Source organism: Triticum urartu, chromosome 3A, assembly GCF_056163025.1.
Source record: "Triticum urartu cultivar PI428250 chromosome 3A, HENAU_Tu73, whole genome shotgun sequence".
Taxonomy (NCBI): Eukaryota; Viridiplantae; Streptophyta; class Magnoliopsida; order Poales; family Poaceae; genus Triticum; species Triticum urartu.
Genome location: NC_141875.1, coordinates 195065882 through 195087705, shown reverse-complemented (window position 1 = coordinate 195087705; position 21824 = coordinate 195065882). Strand labels below are relative to the sequence as shown.

At 42.0% G+C, this 21824-nt stretch overlaps 2 protein-coding genes across 3 annotated transcripts; one reads left to right on the top strand and one right to left on the bottom strand.

The window, feature by feature from the left end:
* The first annotated feature begins 725 nt into the window (after window positions 1-725).
* Window positions 726-5165, top strand: EMB1644 (Small nuclear ribonucleoprotein family protein). The gene is made up of 7 exons (XM_048706912.2): window positions 726-979; window positions 1065-1106; window positions 1177-1275; window positions 2612-2689; window positions 3837-3879; window positions 4620-4769; window positions 4862-5165. Exons 1-7 carry the CDS (start codon window positions 977-979, stop codon window positions 4876-4878), a joined length of 432 nt encoding a protein of 143 aa, XP_048562869.1. The 5' UTR covers window positions 726-976; the 3' UTR covers window positions 4879-5165.
* A 225-nt stretch (window positions 5166-5390) lies between these two features.
* LOC125543536 (beta-glucosidase 10) lies at window positions 5391-20058 on the bottom strand. Of its 2 annotated transcripts, XM_048706910.2 has the most exons (14): window positions 19839-20058; window positions 19678-19747; window positions 19377-19442; window positions 17572-17624; window positions 10606-10681; window positions 10446-10517; window positions 9850-9937; window positions 9342-9600; window positions 8843-8958; window positions 7917-8137; window positions 6642-6664; window positions 6476-6563; window positions 6110-6200; window positions 5391-5934 (listed from the first exon to the last, which is right to left on the bottom strand). In XM_048706910.2, the coding sequence occupies exons 1-14, from the start codon at window positions 19980-19982 to the stop codon at window positions 5733-5735; spliced, it is 1569 nt and encodes a 522-aa protein (XP_048562867.1). In that variant the 5' UTR covers window positions 19983-20058; the 3' UTR covers window positions 5391-5732. The 2 variants fall into 2 exon arrangements, with proteins under 2 accessions (XP_048562867.1, XP_048562868.1); XM_048706911.2 differs by lacking the exon at window positions 19377-19442 and having other exon boundaries at window positions 19839-20056.
* Between the last annotated feature and the right edge of the window lie 1766 nt (window positions 20059-21824).

Genomic DNA, 21824 nt, shown 5'->3' with positions numbered 1-21824 from the left:
ATGTTTCATTACTCGGCGACATTTGCAGGATTTTATAAAGGAACCAAAGATTAATCGAGGTTCGAGTACTGGCGTTCAGAGATGGGAGCAGCCGTGTTCTGATTTCGTAAAGATCAATTTTGATGCAGCTTTCCATGAGGAGAAGGGAGATGGTGCATATGGATATCTGGTGTGATCTGAATTAGGAGATGTTATAGCGGCTGGAGCAAGGAAATTGAATAATGTTAAGAAGGCATTTCGTGCGGAAACGCTTGCTTGTTTAGCTGCTCTAGAGGGATCATATGGGATTGGTGTTCATCGAGTCTTGGTGGAATCAGACTCCCTGAGTCTTATTAAAGCGTTGAAGAGTGGAGATTCAGATTTATCAGAGATTAGGGTCCTGATTAGAGAAGCAAGGAGTCGTTGTTTTATGTCTTTTGAGTGCTTTCATTTTCAGCATTGTCATTGTATGTGTAATAGTGTAGCGCATGTTCTTGCGAGGTATGGTTATGGTTTGGCCGGGGCCCCTGTTGTCTGGGGTGAGTTTGTGCCGGAGTTTGTTTCTGATCTGGTAGCCAGTGATATTGCTGGGTCCAGTGTTTAAATGAAAACTTTTTTCAAAAATAAAATAAAATAAAATTACATTTATCCTTTTTAAGCAACAAGAAGAAACTTTATGCTAAAAGTAAACCCTTTTTTGAATTATATAGATATAAATCAGCTCTTCTCCAGACCCGCTAAAAAAAACCTTCTCCAGAAGGTAAACGAGCCCGTTCGGTACTGAGCGAGGTTTGCCGTGCCTACTATAGGGCTCGCGAGTTCTCCGCCTCGTCTCATCTCCCCCTCTTTACCGACACGACCCGGCGGCCAAATTTAGGGTTTTGCTCCCGCAATCTTCCCCCGGAGCCGCCGCCTCCTTCCCGCCCCGGCGGCGATCCAGCTCGGCGTCTCCATCCGCCGATCCGGACTTTTTTTCAATCTCCGGATCTCGCTCAAGATGGTGCGTTACCTCCCTCCCCTCCCCTCTCGATCCCCAAAGCTGGAGATGCGGTCGTGTCTAACTTAGTGTTTTCGTTCTTCCGCAGCTTCCCCTCTCGCTCCTCAAGACCGCCCAGGGGCATCCCATGGTAAGACCGCTCTAGCTCTCCCTGTTCCAATCGTGTTAGGGTTTTCTTGATTTGTTTTGCGTGGTTTCAGCTCGTGGAGCTCAAGAACGGCGAGACCTACAATGGGCACTTGGTGAACTGCGACACGTGGATGAACATCCACCTCCGGGAGGTTATTTGCACCTCTAAGGTGAATTCTTGTGCTCCCCATCTCCCTCCTGTGGTTGAGTTTATTTGCACACGATTTTTTTTATATTGACGCATTAGAAGAGAAACTGCGTTAAGCCAAAAACGAGAAAAAACAAAAAAAAAAGCCAAGAGCAGAGACAACTAAGAATAAGCTACGAGAGGCAAAATAACTGTACAGCTCCCTTAGACCTTGTATAATGGGAGGTGCTTAGAGAGATGCTTAGAAAAATAAACCGGGTTTTTCTGAAGCACCGGTGCCTATTTCTACAGGAGAGACGCTTAACAGGTGCTTAGAGAGATGCTTAGAAAAATAAACCGGGTTTTTCTGAAGCACCGGTGCCTATTTCTAAGCGTCTCTCCTGTACAAATAAGCACCGGTGCTTAAGAAATACCCGGTTTATTTCTCTAAGCACCTTCCCTAAGCATCTCCCATTGTACAAGGCCTTACTCTGCTAGCGAAGGTAGTATGTCAGGAGGACGCCTGTGGTGGTCTCCTGAGAGCCTTCATGCATCCGTAGTTGGCCTCCATGAGAATTGAATCAACCAGTGCCAATACTTCGGTGGTGGCGCTGTCGAACACGCAGTTGTTCCTTAGCCGCCAAATGTGCGACATCATCAAGATGATGAGAGAATGCCGCCCTTAACCATCATATTCCGCAGCCGACTCGAACCAGCCGTCAAAATTTTCTTTCGGGCTCGGGACATAGAGGACTGCGGCGAGGTCTGGTTAAGCACCTGGTGCCATACCTGCCTGACATGATCCATGAGGATATGGTACATTGATTCCGCGGACTGATCACAGAGGGGGCACGCCGGTGGGTGTGGCAGACCTCAACGCTGGAGTTGACTGGCAGTTCATCACCTATTCAGTGTAGCAAGCCGTGCAAAAACTTTGCAATTGACGGGCACTCATCCATCCCAGTTTGCACGCCAATTGATCCTCGATGACTAGCTATGGACGTCGAGGATCAGTTCATTTGGAACCTGTCCTGTGGACAGTACTTAGCGTGCTTGGCGTACAACGATTTACTTGCTGGCACGGTCAAAACCACCACTTCCTGTGCAATCTGGGATCGGTGAGCTCCCCTTAATATCAAAGTTTTTGCATGGCTTGCTACATTGAGTCGTGCTGGAGTGCCGATCAACTTGAGATTAGTTAAGGACATTACTTGGCTAAACGAACAGGGGAGGCAGCTCTTTATTTCTGAATGAAATTATGCACAGAACAACACACTTGATGTGGAGATTGCTGGGTGTTCTCTTGGACTCTTTAATATTTTTGTCTTACTAGATTAGACTGAGATGTCTTCTCTTACGTTTTATGGTTGGGTTTGCAGGATGGTGACAAGTTTTGGAGGATGCCGGAGTGCTATATTCGTGGTAACACGATCAAGTATCTTCGGGTTCCTGATGAGGTATGGCTTTCAGATACAATGTGTCTTTGTTTTGTGTATGGATGTAGTTTGCTCGTGTGGTGATTTACATCTGTGTTATGTATCCCCTGATGCACCATAGGGCTGTGCATCTTTATCATCTATCATAAGGTTCTATGTTGGCATATATGTGTATGATATCCAATATCAGTTGCATAAGCAGCACATTGATATTTATGGTTGGTGTGCAAGTCATTAGACTTGGTACATTATGTAATTGCACAATATGCCTTGTTTGTCTATTGTTAGCTGCTCCTACAAAAATAAGACAATGATGTATATTGCTTGAATTCCCAAGTAAAATTTACGTTTTGGTATTGTTTGAATGATTACTTATCAGCTTTGGTCAGACATTGGACCAAGTGGATATTGTATTCAGCATATGCAAGACCCTGCAATCTTAATAAGTGCACTTCATAATATTGGTTCATTTAGGTTATGCAATTGAAATTCAGTGACCTACAATAGCTAAAATAACCGTAGTCTAACTTCAACGCATGAGAATACTTTTGTGTATGGACATATGATATGATAGATACAACGTTTCCCTCTACCCTGTTATGTTAGAAATTAGGGGTCAAACTAGCATCCTGTGGTCAATGAAAACCCACAGGGATGAAATTTTAGCTGAATAGAAGAGTATTTATTTGTGCAATAGCACGACCAGCTCTAGTTTGTGCACTGTAATATGCGCATTGAGCTCTAGCCGGTGCAGTGTAGTGTGTTCAGACTTGATATTTTCTAGAGAAGTAGTCTAATCAGCTAGAGTATTTATTTGCGCAATAGCACGACTAGCTCTATTTTGTGCACTGTAATATGCGCATTGAGCTCTGGCCGGTGCATTTAGTGTGTTCAGACCTGATATATTTTCTAGAGAAATAGTCTAATCAGCTAGCTGTACAAGGGTCTAAACTTCAACATAGTTGGCTAGCTGGCTATGAGGATTGCTTTGGCTTTAAATCACTAAAATACCGCGCCAACTAAATCTCCATTTACTATGGCCCTTATTTTTTTTTCAAACTTGTACATATTATCTTTACAGTTAAGAGGACTGAAGCTATCAGTATCAGTAGTGAAGTTAACCAGCTGTTTCTATCCTGACTGCATGAGCTTTATGTTTCACTCACAGGTGATTGACAAGGTTCAAGAGGAAACTTCTAAGAGTAGATCAGGTATGCATCCAAAGACTAAAGCTTATTGAATCAGCAGTGGGTTGTTCATTGGAACACATATTTATATGTTTACACATTTATGTTCTAATAAACTGGCAAGTATATATAATTATAGCTACATTTTATTGGTTGTGTGTTATTTATGAACTGCTCATCACTTCATACTATTGGGCAAATTGACATTGTGTGGTCTCTGAGGGGCAACTTGACTCTCTCATACTCATTAGGTTAGAAGTATAATAGTGCGAAAGTATTCTAGTCTAATAATGTCATTTTTCATGTGGCTAAACATTGTAAACGGTCAAGAGTTTTTGTTTTTCTTAAGTTCGGCTGCACTAAGCACAAACACAGTGTCTGACTTGTATTCTTAAAGAGAGGCAGCTATTTGTTCTGTTGCTCCTTTTTCTTCATAGGCCATTGATCTTAGAAGTACAATGTTGATAGCATGATCAGAACTAAGCATGATGAATGAATAATGCATATATTTGCAGTAACAATACCGTGATAAACTTGATCTCAGATCTGCTGGCACTAACTTCAACACTATTAGGCTTTATTATCTGTATGTAAATACACACCGGTAGTACATTACAGTGGACTCTGTGTTGTTAGGAGCGCCAACGTGCACGTACAGTAATTTATTTATTACTACTGTTATAACCTGTAGAACTTACCCTGTTCTTTGATAGAGCTATTGATTCAGTGCTGTTCTGAATTATTTCATGCTACTGTATATGCAGATAGGAAGCCACCAGGTGTTGGTCGTGGAAGAGGAAGAGGAGATATAGGCACTAAACCTGGAGGCAGAGGCATCGGTCGTGGCCAAGATGATGGCAAAGGCGGTGGCCGTGGAAGGGGCGGAATTGGAAGTAAAGGTGGCAACAAAGGCGGTATGTTCGCTACTTCTGCTTAGATTCCGCTGCCATGTGCTCTTGGTTTTCTAGATAACAACATACTGACCTGTTGTTGTACTTGATGGCAGGACGTGGTCGTGGGTAAGACGGATCTTGAGATGCGAGAATGCCGCTTTTTAAGGCCTGTAGTTGTGGTGTTGCATAGATTGCTTAGGACATGAAAAACTTTGGAGCTGGAATTGCTGGGTTTTGCGGTATGGTATGGCAAACGGTTTGTGTGGTATGAAGTTACCGAGTTGGATGTCCTAATATTTTGGGTATGGGCATTATGCGTACTAGTCAACATGTATTTGCAAAGTTCCAGCCCAGATTTTACCTATTTGTTGGTTGTTGAGATATCGTTCTGTGATGTCAAAGTGCAGTTTTTATCAATGACGGTCAGTAGCCTGCTGCCTACGCTGTTTGTGCGTTAAAAGATGCCTGTCGATGCAGCAGATGGTTTCCATCTGGAACTTAATTTTCTTTCTTTCGGAGAGACTGATTCGACGCGTGTAATATTAAAACGGGATACTGCAGATGGAAAACATCTAGTAACCTGCTACTGCATGCATCACAAAATTTAACTTTGATTTGATAATAAATTAGACCAACTGAACATGATGAAAATTGTACCATTGAATTCATACTAAAAAGTACTCCCTCTCCCATAATTTTTGAGTCATAATTATATACTTCCTCAGTCCCGAATTAATGTTAGATATATCTGTATATAGACAAGTCTAACACAGGTAATTTGGGATGGAGATAATATATTACTCCAGTATTGGTCTAATTTATGGTCAAAAGTTGAAAATTGGCAAAAGCGCGCGCCTTATTCTTCCATCTCACTCCACTTGGGCCGCTCTGGTGTGTTTGGAATAACGACGGTGGGGGGATGGAGCAGTTTAACCTTACATGTTACAGAAAACAGCTATCGCAGTCTACGCCAGAGGTCAAGAGCTAGTGATCGGAGAATCTCTCTGTCTCCATGCGCCTCCCCTTGAGAAAATCCTTGTACCAAATCGCAGACCTCCTTGGATACCTCTTGAGATCCTCATCGGCAAAATCCACGTAATACAGCCCATACGTGTCCCCGACACTAAGTAGTTCATATAAATCCATCAGCGACCAGGCAAAGTAGCCCCTAGTATTCGAACCATTCCTGTCATCACCAAAAAAAGAAATGTTCATGTTTTTTCTTTTGACAGCAAATAAAAATGCTCATGTTACTATCACGTGAACGATTCTATAATGCAAACTAAAAGGTCCTTTGGTGCACTCGCATCATTTTGCCATTTTGTTGAAGACTGGCAGGATGAGGATTTTGCTTGTAATACCTGAGAGCAATAAGCAGGTTTTTAAGATGTTCACTCAAGAATTCCACCCTAGGGCCATCATCAAATACCACATCTTGATGCATTGGATACCCTACAGTTGAAAGTTTTTGCAAGTCGTGTTAATGGTGTTTATTAAAAGAATATATAGGCACTAGGCTGGACTGAATATTTAGACAAGAATAAGCACATGTCTTCTGTAGCACTGAAGACCATTTTAGGGAAGTGAAAAATAGTTTCATAATATTGGGCAGCACTGCATGATTCTAATTTTTTGGACATCATATAAGTAGGATGCTAAACAAGATACACAAAATCGCCAGATCAGCCGGCTTATTTTATCAACAAGGATAGTTGCAAAATACTTACCATTCTCATGGATATAGATTGGAGGATTACCATAAGATTGCTTCAAATGTTCAAGCACTTGCCGTAGACCATAACCTGGCACAGAGAACTGAGAAGCACTATATGTCAGCCCTCTGTTATTATACATTTAATATCTAAAAACAGATTTACTGCAAGTTTCTCTTACCCCAGTGGTAGAATTGCTTGCAACTGCAAGAGGTAAATCATGGATTAAATTATCACACTAAAATAAAGAATTCCAATATGATTAAAATAATCAACATGAATCCAAAGTACACAGCTAGCTAGATAATGGAAGATTACTCAATGAGCAGAAATTGCTTCTGGTAGTAACTATTGATCTATAGAATAAATCGCATTGTCCATAAACTTGTGTGTTTGTCTTTTTTTTTTCTCGAGGATACACCATGGAAAGGTGTATCAGATTCATAGAAGAAGAGCCAAGAAGGCTGATACAATGCCGAGCGGCAAACAATGCATGGAAACAACCACATCACGACTACAACGACACACTACATGCCTTGCTCGGCCTCCACCACAAGTGGCGAAGAGGCAGAACACAGAGCACCAAGGCTGCGTCACAGCCAAACCTAAACACCTCGGCAGCACGCCCTTTGACATGCAAATAACTTTCTCGGCACCCTAAACTCGTTTCCTTTAAATTGTATTGTCCATAAAATGGTCCCAACGTTGTTTTCGCAAAAAAGAAAAGAAAAAATAAATGGAGATGATGTGGCAATGACTCGTCTGCAGATTTGGCTTTCACCTTTCTCTATCTCATCAGTCACCACCCTCTTGCTCCCCCCTCTCTCAACTCAACTTTGCACAGGCCCCTCATCGGAGTGTGCCACCATGCTCCATAACAACAAGTGCGATGTTCGCCGTTCTTCAGCCGGGCACCGATGCTCCTGGCACCCTTCATTCGCCGGCACCGCCTCCATTAATACCTCCTTTTCTCTATTTCTCATATCCACCTATCCCCTTTACGATGCTATGTCTGTGCAGTGAAGGAATGCTAGGAGATCTCGACAGAGTATGAGAACCCCTGGTCCTTGTTGGATCAATCTCAATTCTCAAGTGCCAATGAGGCTTCAACCTATGCCAAATTGGACATCAAGGCCTCCATTCACCTCATCTTGACACGACACGGGATGATCATCTCGGTGGCTACTTTGTGATCTCTGTGCTGGTATTAAGCTATGTTTTGCTTATCTTTCTAGACCAATTATCCACCGGACCACAATAATAAACAGACATAGATTACCAACTAGGATCAATAATAACCCTTTACCGACATGGCGTAAAGCATATTAAAGTTAGTAAAACAAAATCTAGTATATTAGTGCTGACATTTTCCTAGATTTTTTCCTGACATGAATAAACTCTAGAAAAACGACAATGATTGAGTCCCCAAAATACAACACATATGAAACTCACTCACATATTGATTTAGCAGCCATATCAGCCCTGAAATCCCTTCTGTTGCTGGGAGCATGATGCGGGTCATCCTTCACGTACAAAAATGTGTAGTAATTGATACCAAGAAAGTCCATAGAGCTGGTTAGTTGTTTAGACTGGCTTCGAGAAAATTTTGGCAACTTGGAGCCAGTATTTTCCTTCATCACAAGTGGGTAATCTCCAAAATAGAGAGGATCCAAGAACCTAATACAGAGAAACAACCAAATTTACAGAAGGGCCAAAGTTTTCTCACCATTTTAGTGCAACGCATGGCAGCATTTACATTTACAAAGTCCAACTTTCTAGTTTCATAAGTTTACACATACTTTAAATATGAAAAGTGTCCCACCATTGTGTGGTTAGAAAATTATTCAGTTTTTTGTACAGAAATCGGCAAACCACGAATCCAATAGTACTTGTTGAAAATTTCAAAATGAACAATTACATACCAGATAGTCAAATACATACTTTAAACCATATCAATTTAAAGAATAATGTATTGACATATACAGAAGAACTCCACTAATAAGGAGCTTACTGGATTGGGTTTCAGTACCGTAGAACATCTGTATGGTATTAAAGTACGTGTAATCTAAATTCACTATTTGTAAGATTATTCAGGCCCTAAAATTCCATGGACTCTGGCACTCTGCTAAATAACATAATGTTCTCTCAGACACGTTATCTGTCCTAGGACAAGTTTAAATAGTAAAATTTAAACGAGTTCAAAAGCAAGTTTCATTGGCAGTTTGGCACAAATTCAAGAGATAATGGAGACATCCAACTAGTATTAAATAAGCCGGACCCCTAAAAAGCTTCTCATTCGTCAAGGCCAAGTAAATCCAACTAGTATGAAATCGATGCTGGTACTGTAAAGGTAAAAAAACAACAACAAAATGATCAACCTACCAGCCTGTGTAGAAGGCTTGTGCTCTTTTCGCTGCAGCTATATCTTCTGTTGAATTTGTATAAGGTAATATGTTATTTATAAACATATTCATGCCAATAAGTCCGTGTTGCTTTGCCTGCAACACAAAGTATATTTTTTTGTCCATGGATATAACCGATTTCATATGAAACATGGTGCTTTCAACGTCCTTAGGAAAACTAGAAGACAGTTAAGCTATATCTGAAGTCCAAGGGACATATGAATGTTACAGCACTAATTTTGCGTATATAACATACTTCTAATAATTAGCACAGAATATCGGCAACAAAGATAGCATTAAGGTTTTTCTTTTTGGAGCAGACCAATTATTCAAGACAACAATTTATTCTAATCTCAAATAACTTGACAAATATCACATAGACTACTGCATTGATGGTTCAGAATAACAATGTTGATCTAACTATTAAGAAAGAACTTTATAAGTACCTTAGTACTAATTTGCTAGCGAAAAGATATTACCTGATACTTTCTTCTGTATAGTGACACAGCTGAGCTATGAGCCAATAAGCAATTATGAGCTACAATGTATGGCTCATTTACAGAGTCCCCAGAGGAACAGTTAGCAAATCCAAATGGTTTAGAACATCTCCCTGGTGGCCCGATACCAGCATCATATCCAAGCGAAACTAAAGCGTTAGGTTCATTTAGAGTAGTCCAATTGGTAACCCTATCCCCAAATTCCCTAAAGCACACATCTGCATATGCTGTGAAATCATCACTGGAAACAGACAATGGAGTTAAAAAGTGCCTTATATTCTACGCATTTACATCCGATAAATCTACAGGCATGGCAAAAAGCAATCTGGTTTTGTACAATGCATACATAATACGTGTTTTTGTGCCTACATTATTATTCTGCACCATTATCCATAACATACACTAACAGTAATGAATAATACCATACTTACACATCATATTTTTCAAAAATGAAGACAAAAAATTAAATGCATGAAAACAGAATACATACATTATTTGGGGACTCAACCATCCACCATATTCATCTTCAAGGATCTGAGGAAGATCGTACTGGAAAATCGTTGCATGTGGTTGAATTCCTGCAAGATAACATAGTAAGGATTTGAGTAAGTGCTCAATTCTTTAATGGCATTCTTCATTAATGCCACTTATTATTTATCAAACTAAATATTAGAGGTACATAATACCCCTCCAGTTCAAAAAAATATACCCCTCCAGTTCCGTTTATACGTCTACTTTTGCCATTAAAAAGAAGATAAATACAGTTATAGAATAAAAAAACAGGATGAGTAAGTTAAACTGGACATGTTATGGGCAGTTCAGTCCAACTCTTCATGGACTTACTCCCTAGTCCAACCTCTGGCCTATAATTTCAGTCCACTATAAATTCAGGGGTGTAGGGCCCGGCTAAAACCTACTGGTATCATTTTCATTTATATTTACTAACTGTCAGAGTTCAACTTCTTTTACTGCATGCAGCATGTGTACAAAATTGAATTCATTGATTTGTGAAGAGAGTGAATAGTATGTAGTCTCCGTGACGATTAGATTTAATAGGTAGATAAATATCTTGCATGTAAGATTTACCATGATCAAGAAGTTCATTGATGAGATTGTTGTAGTATTCTACTCCTTTTGGATTGATTTCTCCTCTTCCATCTGTGGAAATGTGAAGGTAAACAGAACTATTGTTTGTAAAAAACCAACTTAACGAGAAAACTTTGCTACAAGTTTTTCGAGGACATACTAGGAATAAGCCTTGACCAAGAGATAGAGAATCTATAAGCATCCAGCCCCGTCTCCTTCATTAATTTGATATCCTCCTGTGACAAACACAAGAAAAGATACTGTCTCATCCTAAAATTTTCAAATTTGGATGTAAACATATAATTCATATGCATACCATGATTCCAATGCATTTTGGATTTTTGGGATTCAGTTTGGAAATTTATAAACCCTAATTGAATTCGGGTTTTATTAAATACTCCATATCAAAGCCCTGTTGCATTAATGTTTTTCAAGGTTGCATCAGGGTTGGAACTACTTTTCCTATGATCTATATTATCCCTTCTACTTTTGTGCAAGTTTTGAAATTTTTGGGTATGAAATGGCAATATTTAAGCTAGATTCAAATCCTAGTTCAAATATGAGAAAAACCACACACTATGTACTTGGGCCTCAGGCCAGCAGCAGCGCAGCCCAACCGGCCGCGTAGCCACTTAGGGCCCACGACCCAACCCTGCACCCGGACCGGTACGTAGGCGAGGGACAAGTCCCGGCCGTCCGATCTAATGAAGATCCAACAGCTCACGCTGTGCCCGAGTGATTGACTCCCTGATAGGTAGGACCCACCTGTCAGTTCGTTGTCATCTTCCGTCCGAGATCCCCGGGCACGCCCTCAAGAACGACGCAGCATTCCCCCACTTTCTCCACCTTCTCGAGACCGAATGGCCACGCCACCACCCCTTTAAACCCCCCTTGCTGCCCTCGTCAAAAGCCCCCACCCAGCTCATCCTCTCTGCTACCAGGCCGCCAAAATTTTTCATCGCTGCGATTGCGGTTGCCGTTGTTGGCCGATTCCGACACACACAAGTGAAGGGCGGGCCCCTCTTTTCCCCTACTGGCTCTACGCACTTCATCGCATGCTTTTGAATGCGCCGAGTGTCCAGGTCAACCCCAGGACATGATCACGAGCACACCGGTGCAATAACCGCTGCCGCGACCATGTTTCTAGCGAGGTGAGCTACCACTTGACCATGCCGGGTTGTCTATTCACTTCGCCACACTCAAGCACGTTGCGCTGACCCATCGCCATGACCACAAGACTACTGCAGCAGAATCGCCGGCGAAACCCAAAGCTCGCAGTTGCCACCTGCAACCCTGACAAGAGATTCCTGGCAATTCTGACGAGCCGTGGCACCCCCACGACTACCATCGTCACCGCCATTCGCAGATGCACCCGTTGATATGATCACCATCATTTTTTGTTAACTAAAATAAACTCTGTTAATTAGGCACTTTTGCAGAAAAGCCCATGAACCTTAGAACCTTTATAACCTTTTATCTGTAACTCCAGATGAGGTGATTCTTTTTGCATATTGATCCTCGTGGAGTGCTTCCTCCAACAGTACAATTCTTTTTTTGAAATTTAAATTTGAATTTGGTTTAAATTTGAATCTTATTTAGGCCCTAATTTGCAAACCATGAACCCAAATGGAGTGATTATTTTTGCAAAATGATCCTTATGTACCCTAGTTTCACATAGAACATTATGTTGAATTTCCACCAAATTATTCTTTTAATTTTTGAAATTGCAGATACGTTTCAAAAATGATGCCATGGCAGAGGTTTTGGAAACTTGAATTGATCATACTTTTTGATCTATGGTTCCAAATCCAGAAATTCTTTTTGGTTTGTATTCCAAAGGAACATGTCTAGTAGAACCATATTTTCCAAGATTGAAATTTTCAAATCATTTGAATTTGAATTCAAACGTTGCTTGAACCTAGTTTACAAACCATTTATCCAAATCAAATGAATGTTTTTGCAAATTGATTCATATGATGACCACAAACCATTTGAATCATTTTGAGACCGACCCAACCCAAAAAGTTTGAATTATTTTTAATTTTAGTTCAAACCTTGTTTGAAACACAACTTCCAAACCCATTTAAATTCAAACATGAATCTTTTACACACCAATTCACATGTTGAACCCTATCCTTTCAAACCTTTTGAATTGAATTAGTGTTGCAAAATTTAAATCTAATTTAAATTTAAGGTGAACCTCATTTGACCACAACTGATAGACCACATACCCAAATGCAATGATTCTTTGTGCACACAGAATCCTACATTGAGCCTTAGCCAATATAATACTGCCATAAGTTCTTATTTGGTTCTTGTTGCCGTTCATTCAAGTTTTCTTTTTGTATGAATTATTTGGTTCTTAAGTTGTTATTCATCGTTATGCCCTTTTAATGTATAGATGGCGAGGAGTGTAATGTCTGCACTTGTGGGGAGTGTCACGTCAGCAACAACTTCCAAGGCAGGTGGAACATCTGATCATGTCACCTCTATTTTCATTATGCATGTAGTATGCCATGATAGGGTGTGAGTATAGAACTATGCCTTTTTTTGAGCTGGAAGAACTATGCTACTAATATGCTATGTGAAAGTGCATGTAACCCCTAAGTGTGTTTTGGTAACTAATTACAATCTCTATGGACTAATGTTTTCATTAATATATATTTGAGGAATATTCCATAGGTGGTGCCTTAAGGATATTGGATGGATTCAAGGATGAATGTCGTAAACACAAAGATATACTCTGTGCTTTGGTATTGAATGACAATTCCTGTGGAGCATCAAGTGCATTGTATCTTATATGAAGAAATGCTCCATAGTGATGCATGAAGCATATGGATTGATTTGGGAAGAGTTCCACCAAAACCCTCATGAAGAAGTCCTCATAGTATCCCTCTCTAGTTACCCCGTGGCCACGGGATCCAGGGCCCGTGCCCACCAGGTCAAGGGAAATCTTGTTGGACATTTCGTGCGCACTGGCCTCCTGACCCCCGCGCACACTGGGTCGAGTGTTAAACTCTCTGGATACCTCGTGCGCACAGGGTCTCTGACCCCGTGCCTACTAGTGAGGTTACTAGTTGGTCTTTGGATATATCTATTGAAGCCATCAAGATTGATTTTAGTGTCTAACCAATTATGTTCAAGGTGGAGTTCATTAGATGATACCAAAGGTTGGCATATTTGGGCTTATAAGGATCAAGGACTTGAGAGAATTATTTATGGGAAAAATTCAAGTTATGGTTTTAAGACAAGAAAATGGTGAGTGAAGAATTCATTATGCCTCTCAAGAGATTGTGCTGGAGCATTTAGAAGAGCAAGTGATGACCAATATGATGTTCATGGTGAAACTTGATAGGGCCATGAAAGAGTCTTTGGTGATACATTCTTGAAGCAATTAAGTGAAATGAAGAGTTAATTGTGGCTTTCGAGAAACCAAGATGGAGCGTGAAGTAAAGATGTTGGTTGACCAAGATGACGCTAGAAGATTGTATACTAGATGGTCATCACACAAGCACAAACAATGTACTGCGTGGGCTCTAGTGATCTAGTGGCATGATAACTAAATTGTGAATTGCTTTTTGTGAACTAACCCATGCTACGTGTTTGCTATGTCTATGTGGGTTAGGTGTTTCTCATGGGCTTGCGTCAAAAGAAAGATTTCAAGTTGCCTATGTGATGATCACATCAAGTGGTGATGGTCATCGAGAAGTGCAAGTGCAAGATGACCATCTAGGGGTTATACACTTTGAAGCTTGCGGTCCACATCGTGATAATGTACATGTGAAGATGTGCTTAAGTGAATGCTTCCCTCATTGCAATATGGGTAAGCAATTCGAGTATCTTCACCAAGTGACTGTGGTCAAGAGAAGGATTCCAACTTGAGGCAAGCATTAACGTTGTCATCAATCTCAAGTGGAATATGCAAGGAAAATATTAGCTAGATTTTCCTAGTTTTACCGGTCTCATGGTGCTTGGTGGGAGGCCGGATTATAGGTTTGATAATCGTACTATCAAGAGGGACTTTCGGGCGAGTAGCGTGATCATTTCATATGCCGAGGGCTCAAACATTTGCATGTTTTCCATCAATATTTGTTTTTGATGTTGGGTGGTTCTCTATGTGAGGACCCTGGGCTTGTCCACAGCTTTAAACGAGCCCAAGATCATCAAAATCTGAGTTCGTATGAAAAAGTTATGCATGTTTCAGTTTTCTGCTGTGGGTTGTCTCTGGGTAGACTGTGGGCACGAGTCCTCCCTTGCCCATGGGACTATACCATGCCAACGGGACCCAATGGGCACGACGTGTCTAGAGAAGGTCCGTTTGAGTCCAACGACTAGTTTTGGGGGGGTTGGCTATTTAAGTGCTCTAATTCCCCGCCGGTATGGGTGTTGTTCATACATGTTTATACCACTCTTTTGAGCCACAATCCACAATCCACCTCCCGCAAACCCCTATCTCCCCTCTATGTGAAGGGGGATTTGTGTATGGATCTTGGAGCCATTTGTTGATCCCTTCCATTATGCCCCTCTCTTCAATCTCCTACTTTCTTGAGTTGCACCTTGTGAGATTGAGAGAGTGAGTTGAGCATCTGTTGCTTGTCCTTACTTTGCATTTGTCGCATTGGTTTGAGCTCCCCGCATCAATTTGTTCGAGTGAGAGTCTGCGAGTTTATTACTCTTGGAGGCCGCCGCCTTCTAGATGGTTTGGTGGTGTTGACTTGGTGATCTCTTTGAAAAGTTTGTGAAGATGCCTAGGTGGTCGAGGTTCCTCAGAAGCTTCCTTGCTTGCGGTGTGCTTCGAGAAGGTTTGTAAAGGTGTGGTGTTCAAGACCAACCCCAAGTAACTGAGGCTCATCCGTTAAGGGTGAGTCAAAAGGGAAGAATACGGTGAGCCACTTGTTGGCGCTTCGGAGTTTTGGCTTCGACACTGCTCCAATGGATATTAGCACTCTCACAAGTGTGAACTTTAGGATAAATCTACTTCCCGACTAACTTGTGGTTATCTCATTCCCGCATCCTTTACTTTTCAGAATTCATACTTGCTCTTATTGATATATCTTATGTTAGTTTGAATTGCTTAGTTGCATCCTTCAATCCCAATATTGTGACATAGTTTGTGCTTGCAAGGTTCCTTTAAGTGCATATCTTGTTTAGCATAGGTTGTTGGTGAACTTAGTTGAGCCTAACATATTTAGGATTAGAGCACCTTCATTTTAATCCGCATTAGGATAAAGCCAAATCCGCAAAAGTTTCAAAACGCCTATTCACCCCCTCTAGGAGACGTATAGGTCCTTTCACTATTCTATGAAACGTAGTAGGATAGCGATATGTACTTACCATGTTCCTTGTCGCCAACGCTTGGAGTTACAATGCTTAGACATGCTATGCTATATACGGGGCGGGATCACATAAACTACCAAACTTGAAATGTATGTCTAAGCTTATGTACTACCAACTCCAGTTAATGAATCACGTGGTGAAAGTGGCATTGCTTGGTTTATCTTGAGTGGCACCCGTAGGGCCATTTCTATGGCGATAACCTACTGGGATGTTCACTTTTGGTATGTCAATCAGGTTCAAAGAGATTGTACATGTTCCTAGTTTAGTAGCTTTCATGTGTAGCCGTGTGTCATATAAGCTCCAACTTAGATAATTAATTAAGTTTTGGGGACCTAACCCTATATGACCAGAAGATGTAGGTGTTTGGTAGGTGTATGGTCATACAAGGTGGACTTAGGGAACTACTTTCCAAAGGCTTCGCCTTGGTATTTTTCTGATTACTCTAGAATATGTGTTTAGTAGCAAATGGTACTGACTAGGTCATGCGGATAAAGTACATAAATCAATTGAGAGTGTAAAAACTAATTATGATTGGTCGTGTCCACGGTTATGGACAATTTTGAGCAAGTTGGCTTAGAGCCATATGTAAGATCTCATCACCATAATTTTATTAACTAAAATTTGATGGATTGAACATGGGAATATGATCTTTGTTGGAAACAACCAATGCTAAGGCACCTCCGTCGGGTTTGAGCCAGCAGGTCTAGGACTTATGCTACGTGATGCATCATATCCAGTATTATAGAGTAGGCCACCTATTACAAAGTTATGATAAAACTATTGCGCTGCTTGCAAAACAAACCAAAACCTCCACTTAACCAAAAATGAATGTAGGTGAGATATGTCTGTTATATATTTTCATATGACAGTTTCCAGTACGATCAATGTATTGACCCTTGTGATCGCAACGTATTATGTTGCAGTGATACTGACGAGGAGTGAACATAACGTAGAGTTGTGAGTCTCCACTCGACATGGTTCGCCTATGGCATGGATGGTACTGTATGAAGCTTATTTGCTTTCCGTTGTAATGCTACACTATTTGACTAGCTCTGGCTAGTGGTTTGTACTAAAGTATGTTATTCCAGATCTTTCAATGTAATAGTGAGTGGTGCATTTGTGTTTGGTATTATGTCGGTACCGTGTATTCTAGCGAATCAATCCAAGGGCTAGCATGGTAAACACAGAGACTTAAATCTTATCAGGTTGATCGTCACAAATTCACCATTATTAGCATGCAACATTTTACCAGGATTGGCTACTTTTTGTCATGTTTAGGGGAGCTATAGTTAGTCAATGATGTTTACATCATTTAATTTTTTCTCAAGCTAGTGTTGGTTCGAAAGAAAAAAAATCTTAACAAATATTTTACTAACATATTTTGGAGTCACTACCTATAAAGTACCCTCTCACCTCTCCTCATACCTCAACCACCCACTCCATCTAAAACCGGAGCATACCAAACCAACCTCTCTTTGATAGCATGTTGTGCACAGTTCTTCTTAGCAACTACATGAGCATTTGTGTTGTAGGCGTTGATTGGTTGGGCTTATTCTTGGCTTTTGCACTTTTATAAACCCAAAACATTTATTTATGAGGTTTCACTTTCGATTTTGGCTTGTACCACCATGTAACAATACTAGTCATAAGCCAGAAGCTCATAAATAGGTATTTTTGGCTTATAAGCCAAAGTACAAAAGCCAAAAATAAGCGCAACCAAACATCTCAATAACACGATATACATAGGCCAATTAAGGGTGGCAGACTTGAGTTACAAAAATTACCATACCTTGTACTTATGGTAGCCGTCAGCTGCCACGTCACCATTTACAGAGTCATCACCTGTATTGCAGAACTTATAAGCATCGAGGCATAATCCATATGCACAATCCATTTCTTTCGATTTCCACCATGAACCTGAACCCAGACACTAAACCGACCCAGGTTGAAAAAAACCCCCACGAGACTGAGAGTCATTTATAGTGACTACAACAACTATTTTTTCTTGAACACACATCTAAATGTGTTTCTTTCATGTTAGAAGGCAGCACCGAGATGGTGCGACTACAATTAGCTATGATTTGGGGCCATAGGAAAAAAAATAGTGGCATAACTGAGTAGCGTGGCACAACAGATGGCAAAAGTGTTAAAAACCCAATATTCAAAATGTGAAATGAGCAAATTGCAATGATCTATAATTGTTCAGAATATTAATTTAATCTTCAAAAGTAAGTATATGATGCTGAAACTTCAATCGTTCAAAGCAGACGAAGCAGAAGGGGGGCGGTGAAGAGTGAATCTAAGAGAGGAGCATGGGGCGCGGGCACGTAACCACATTCGACGAGTTCGTGCGATGAGGAACCAAGCACTAACCTTGGAGAGCAAAGTCGTCGGATAGGAGGGGGATGGGGTTGAGTGTGATCTGAGAGAGGGGTGGAGGCGGTGCTCGACGCGGGCGAGACAACTTGAGGATATCATAACATGGGTGCCAGATCCCCGAGGAATCTTCAGCGTCCCGAGTGCATACATCCTCATCAATCATATGCATGTGTCCATACGATTCGGTGATAAATTGATACCGTCATTAACACGGGACCAGACTGGCTTCTACACTTGCTGGATCACTACAGCGAATATGAATGCCTTCTGCCTTCATGTACTCATGACAATGTGACGTATATGGCATGTACACAATGAGTTAACACACCAGAAGGCAACTCCTCTTACAAAAGCCTGCCTCCCGACACTTTCTATCAAGCTATATTGATTCTCTCCTATGTATCCGCCAACACCAGAACACGATCGTGGTGATAGGGACGATGGTTTTGAGTTATGACCATATGCTCAAACACACGGCAGACCACTCATCTTTGGTAGATAATCCACTCATTTCTTGCATCCTGCCGCTTCCTATCTGTTAGAAGGGAGAGAGAGATTTGGTGGAATTGTCTATGTATTGCTTGAGCCTCATGGGCATATATATAGGAGTATATGGTCATCTTGAAGTATAAGGCAAGCCAGAATAATTTCTAGTATATTCTATATTTCCAACATGAAGGGCATGTTGAACGAACCCTAGGTATGGGCGGCGTGGCCCCCGACGACGGTCATGAAAGCCGACCGCCCCGAGGGCGGCGCGCGGAGCGGAAGCGACGGGCGGTTTAGGGTTTAGAACCCGAAAACTGATACCATGTTAAAAGGAGGAGAGAGATTTGATGAAATTGTCTATGTATTGCTTGAGCCTTATGGGCATATATATATAGAAGTACATGGTCATTTTAAAGTATAAAGCAAGTCAGAATAATTCCTAGTCTATCCTATGTTTCCAATCTAATCAATATACTCAACACTATCGAGGTGCTCCAGCTGAAGCCGAGCTAGCAGCATGCATGGAGTGTGTGGCCCTCGCACTTGAATTGAGGTCGAACCCCTTTATCTTGGAGACCCATTGCACCGTCGCGACAACCATGATCACTGAAGCATCAGTTAATAGATCGCTGAATGTCGCTAGTTGGGAAGACTAAACACCTGCTGAGACTTGGGCGTTTACGTGTGATACACATGTTATGAAAGAAATAAACTGTCCCTGCAGACCTCCACGGCGCAGTTCATCCTTGCCGTGTTTCTCCTCCACCTCGCCTCTCGCAGCTGAGTGCCAACCTGGAACGGGAGACGGAAGCGGGGCGTTGAGCGCAAGAAGCACGCTGTTGGTATGGACGGAGTGGGTAAAGATGGGCATGACACATAGGCCCGCATTGTCAGTGATAGAAACGAGTGATCCTGGTTGGGATTGCCTTTTTACTGATGCAACAAAATAGACTTTATTTACTCTAGAACAGTGGCACGAACGTGTGCTAACGGCACAGCAAAAGGGAAACCATGTGTTCTTGCGTACCGGCGTGGGCGTGAGCGAAGGTGTCCCACACGCTGGGAGTCCGGCCGTCCTCCGCCGCCGCGCCTTCCCACTGAATACCGACGGCCCACCACACACAGAAGCATGTCAACGATCGTGTTCGCCGTTTCACCGCGAATGAACGTAAGCGTGATGGTTCTCACCTGATAAGCTGATGTGCTGGCCCCGAAGCTGAAGTCCACGGGGAAGTCGTCTCTGCTGATCGAGCCGTAGTGCTGGCCGCTCACCGCCCGTGGCGCCGCCGCTGCCGCGACGAGGAGCAGGGCGACGGCGCCGAGAGGCCTCATCGGCTGTGCGTTGCTGTCTTCTCCGTTGTCCGCGCGAAGGGGTGTGGCGTGTACGGACGAGGTTTGATCTGATCAGTACGCTGCACCCGTGCTCGTAGGCCCACCCACAGCCGTCCAATTTCTTTTCGGAAACACTTCCCATCAGTAGTTTGATACAGGTCAATCGTCACACTACAGGAGATCCGTCGATACTTGATTAATCCCACGGTTGAGGGCCTACTTTTGCTAACAACCCGTAATTGACGCAGTCACGTTTGCATAACCCCTGATTCCTCTCCCGCTCCATCTCTCCCGAGGATCCGGCTTGCCTGCTCCCTTTCCGTGCTCCCATCCGTGCTTCCACCTCATCCAACGGCTGTCTTTTTTTTTCTTTCTAATCTAATCATCTCTCCCCTGATTTTAAGGGGTGGGGCCGGGCCTTATTTTGTTCCAATCAAATCAAGCCACGTATGCGGGAGCACGGATGGGCACACGGGAGGGGAGCAGGCAAGTCTCGCCCCTCTCCCGAACCTCAGTTTCTCTATCATGCCTCTGTTGCACCTTCCTCCGAGATCGCCGCCCTTGTTCTCTCCGATTGTGCCGCCAAGATTCCATCTCCTCTGCACCATGCATTCTTCTCACCATGCCGCCAAGGACGCAATTCACTGCCGACGACAGAATTCACCACACCGCCCAGATCTGATCTCCTTTAACGATCTACCCCACGATGTGATGCATTAGGAGGTGACCATGTCCGCTGTCTCCAGCGTGTTTGCTGCCTCACGAGGTGCCTGGAGCCCTGGACCTTGGAAGTTTGAACCGGCTGCCGGAGCACCACCCATCTGCCGGAGAACCAGCAGTGTCCTCTGATCATTTCCACCTCTTCGAAGTCCCTCCTTGAAACAAAGGTAATCCATTGCGTGAATCGCACACCGTTTCATCATCACTTGTTCCCACACACATATTATTTTCAATTCGATGTTTCCAGTAACCATGCTTTGTAAGCATCAGATTTTTTGCTTCGGCAGTCCAACTTGTTTGCATCGATGGATGAAATTGGTTTATAGATCACAAAATGATTGATGCACACATATGTGTTTTAGATGATGCACACACATGTTGGCAACATTCATTGCTTGTTTCCAATTACAAAATTATATGCTTCCACTAGATATGAATTACATCGAGATAACAACAAATTGATGCTTCTTAATGTGCATGCTTCCTAACTTTATATTGTATGTTTTCTTCGGTCCAGATAGTGGGGGTTATAGAAACATACTTCTCCTCCTTTTTGTACTTGATATTGCATTTTCAAGAGAATTGTTTGAATCTAACCTTGTCATCACGCTTCCTGTGTTTCATATTCATGCTTCCTTACATGGTATTCTCTGCTTCTGCAGTATGGTACCATACATTCTACGTAATACCAGGTATTGTTTCATACCTTCTATATTTATGCACCATGTCTAGTGGATGTATACTTCAAGGAGTTTTCAGCTGGTTTTGTAGCCGGTGGACGCAGCCGGAGACAAGAAAGCGAGTCGATGATACCTGGATCTTCCCTACAATGTAGATGATGGATAGAAATCAAGGCTACAGTCTAGACTCTAGAGGAAACATACGATAACAACTTAGGAAGCATTGTATGCACTATTTGTGAATTGAAGTAAATAAATGTGTATCATGTCTGAAACTTGTTGTATGAACGAACGAAGCAGGAAATAAACTTATGTTCTGTTAGAAGCAAATTAAATTTACCATGCAAACACTATTGTATTGGATGGAAGCAAAGTTTTCTTGTGCTGGAAACTTGATAGAGAAGATATACGGGACTCAAATTTCTGGTATCTGGAAACAAAT

What these genes read in the sequence shown, in the direction of transcription:
- EMB1644 (XM_048706912.2), top strand. An exon ending in CCGCCCAGGGGCATCCCATG is followed by an intron (nt 1,107 to 1,176) that starts GTAAGACCGCTC and finishes GCGTGGTTTCAG; the next exon opens with CTCGTGGAGCTCAAGAACGG. An exon ending in AACTTCTAAGAGTAGATCAG is followed by an intron (nt 3,880 to 4,619) that starts GTATGCATCCAA and finishes CTGTATATGCAG; the next exon opens with ATAGGAAGCCACCAGGTGTT.
- LOC125543536 (XM_048706910.2), bottom strand. Translation starts at nt 19,982, where the DNA reads ATGAGGCCTCTCGGCGCCGTCGCCCTGCTCCTCGTCGCGGCAGCGGCG. An exon ending in ACGGCTACCATAAGTACAAG is followed by an intron (nt 10,682 to 17,571) that starts GTATGGTAATTT and finishes TGTTTGTCACAG; the next exon opens with GAGGATATCAAATTAATGAA. An exon ending in TATACAGAAGAAAGTATCAG is followed by an intron (nt 8,959 to 9,341) that starts GTAATATCTTTT and finishes TTTGTGTTGCAG; the next exon opens with GCAAAGCAACACGGACTTAT.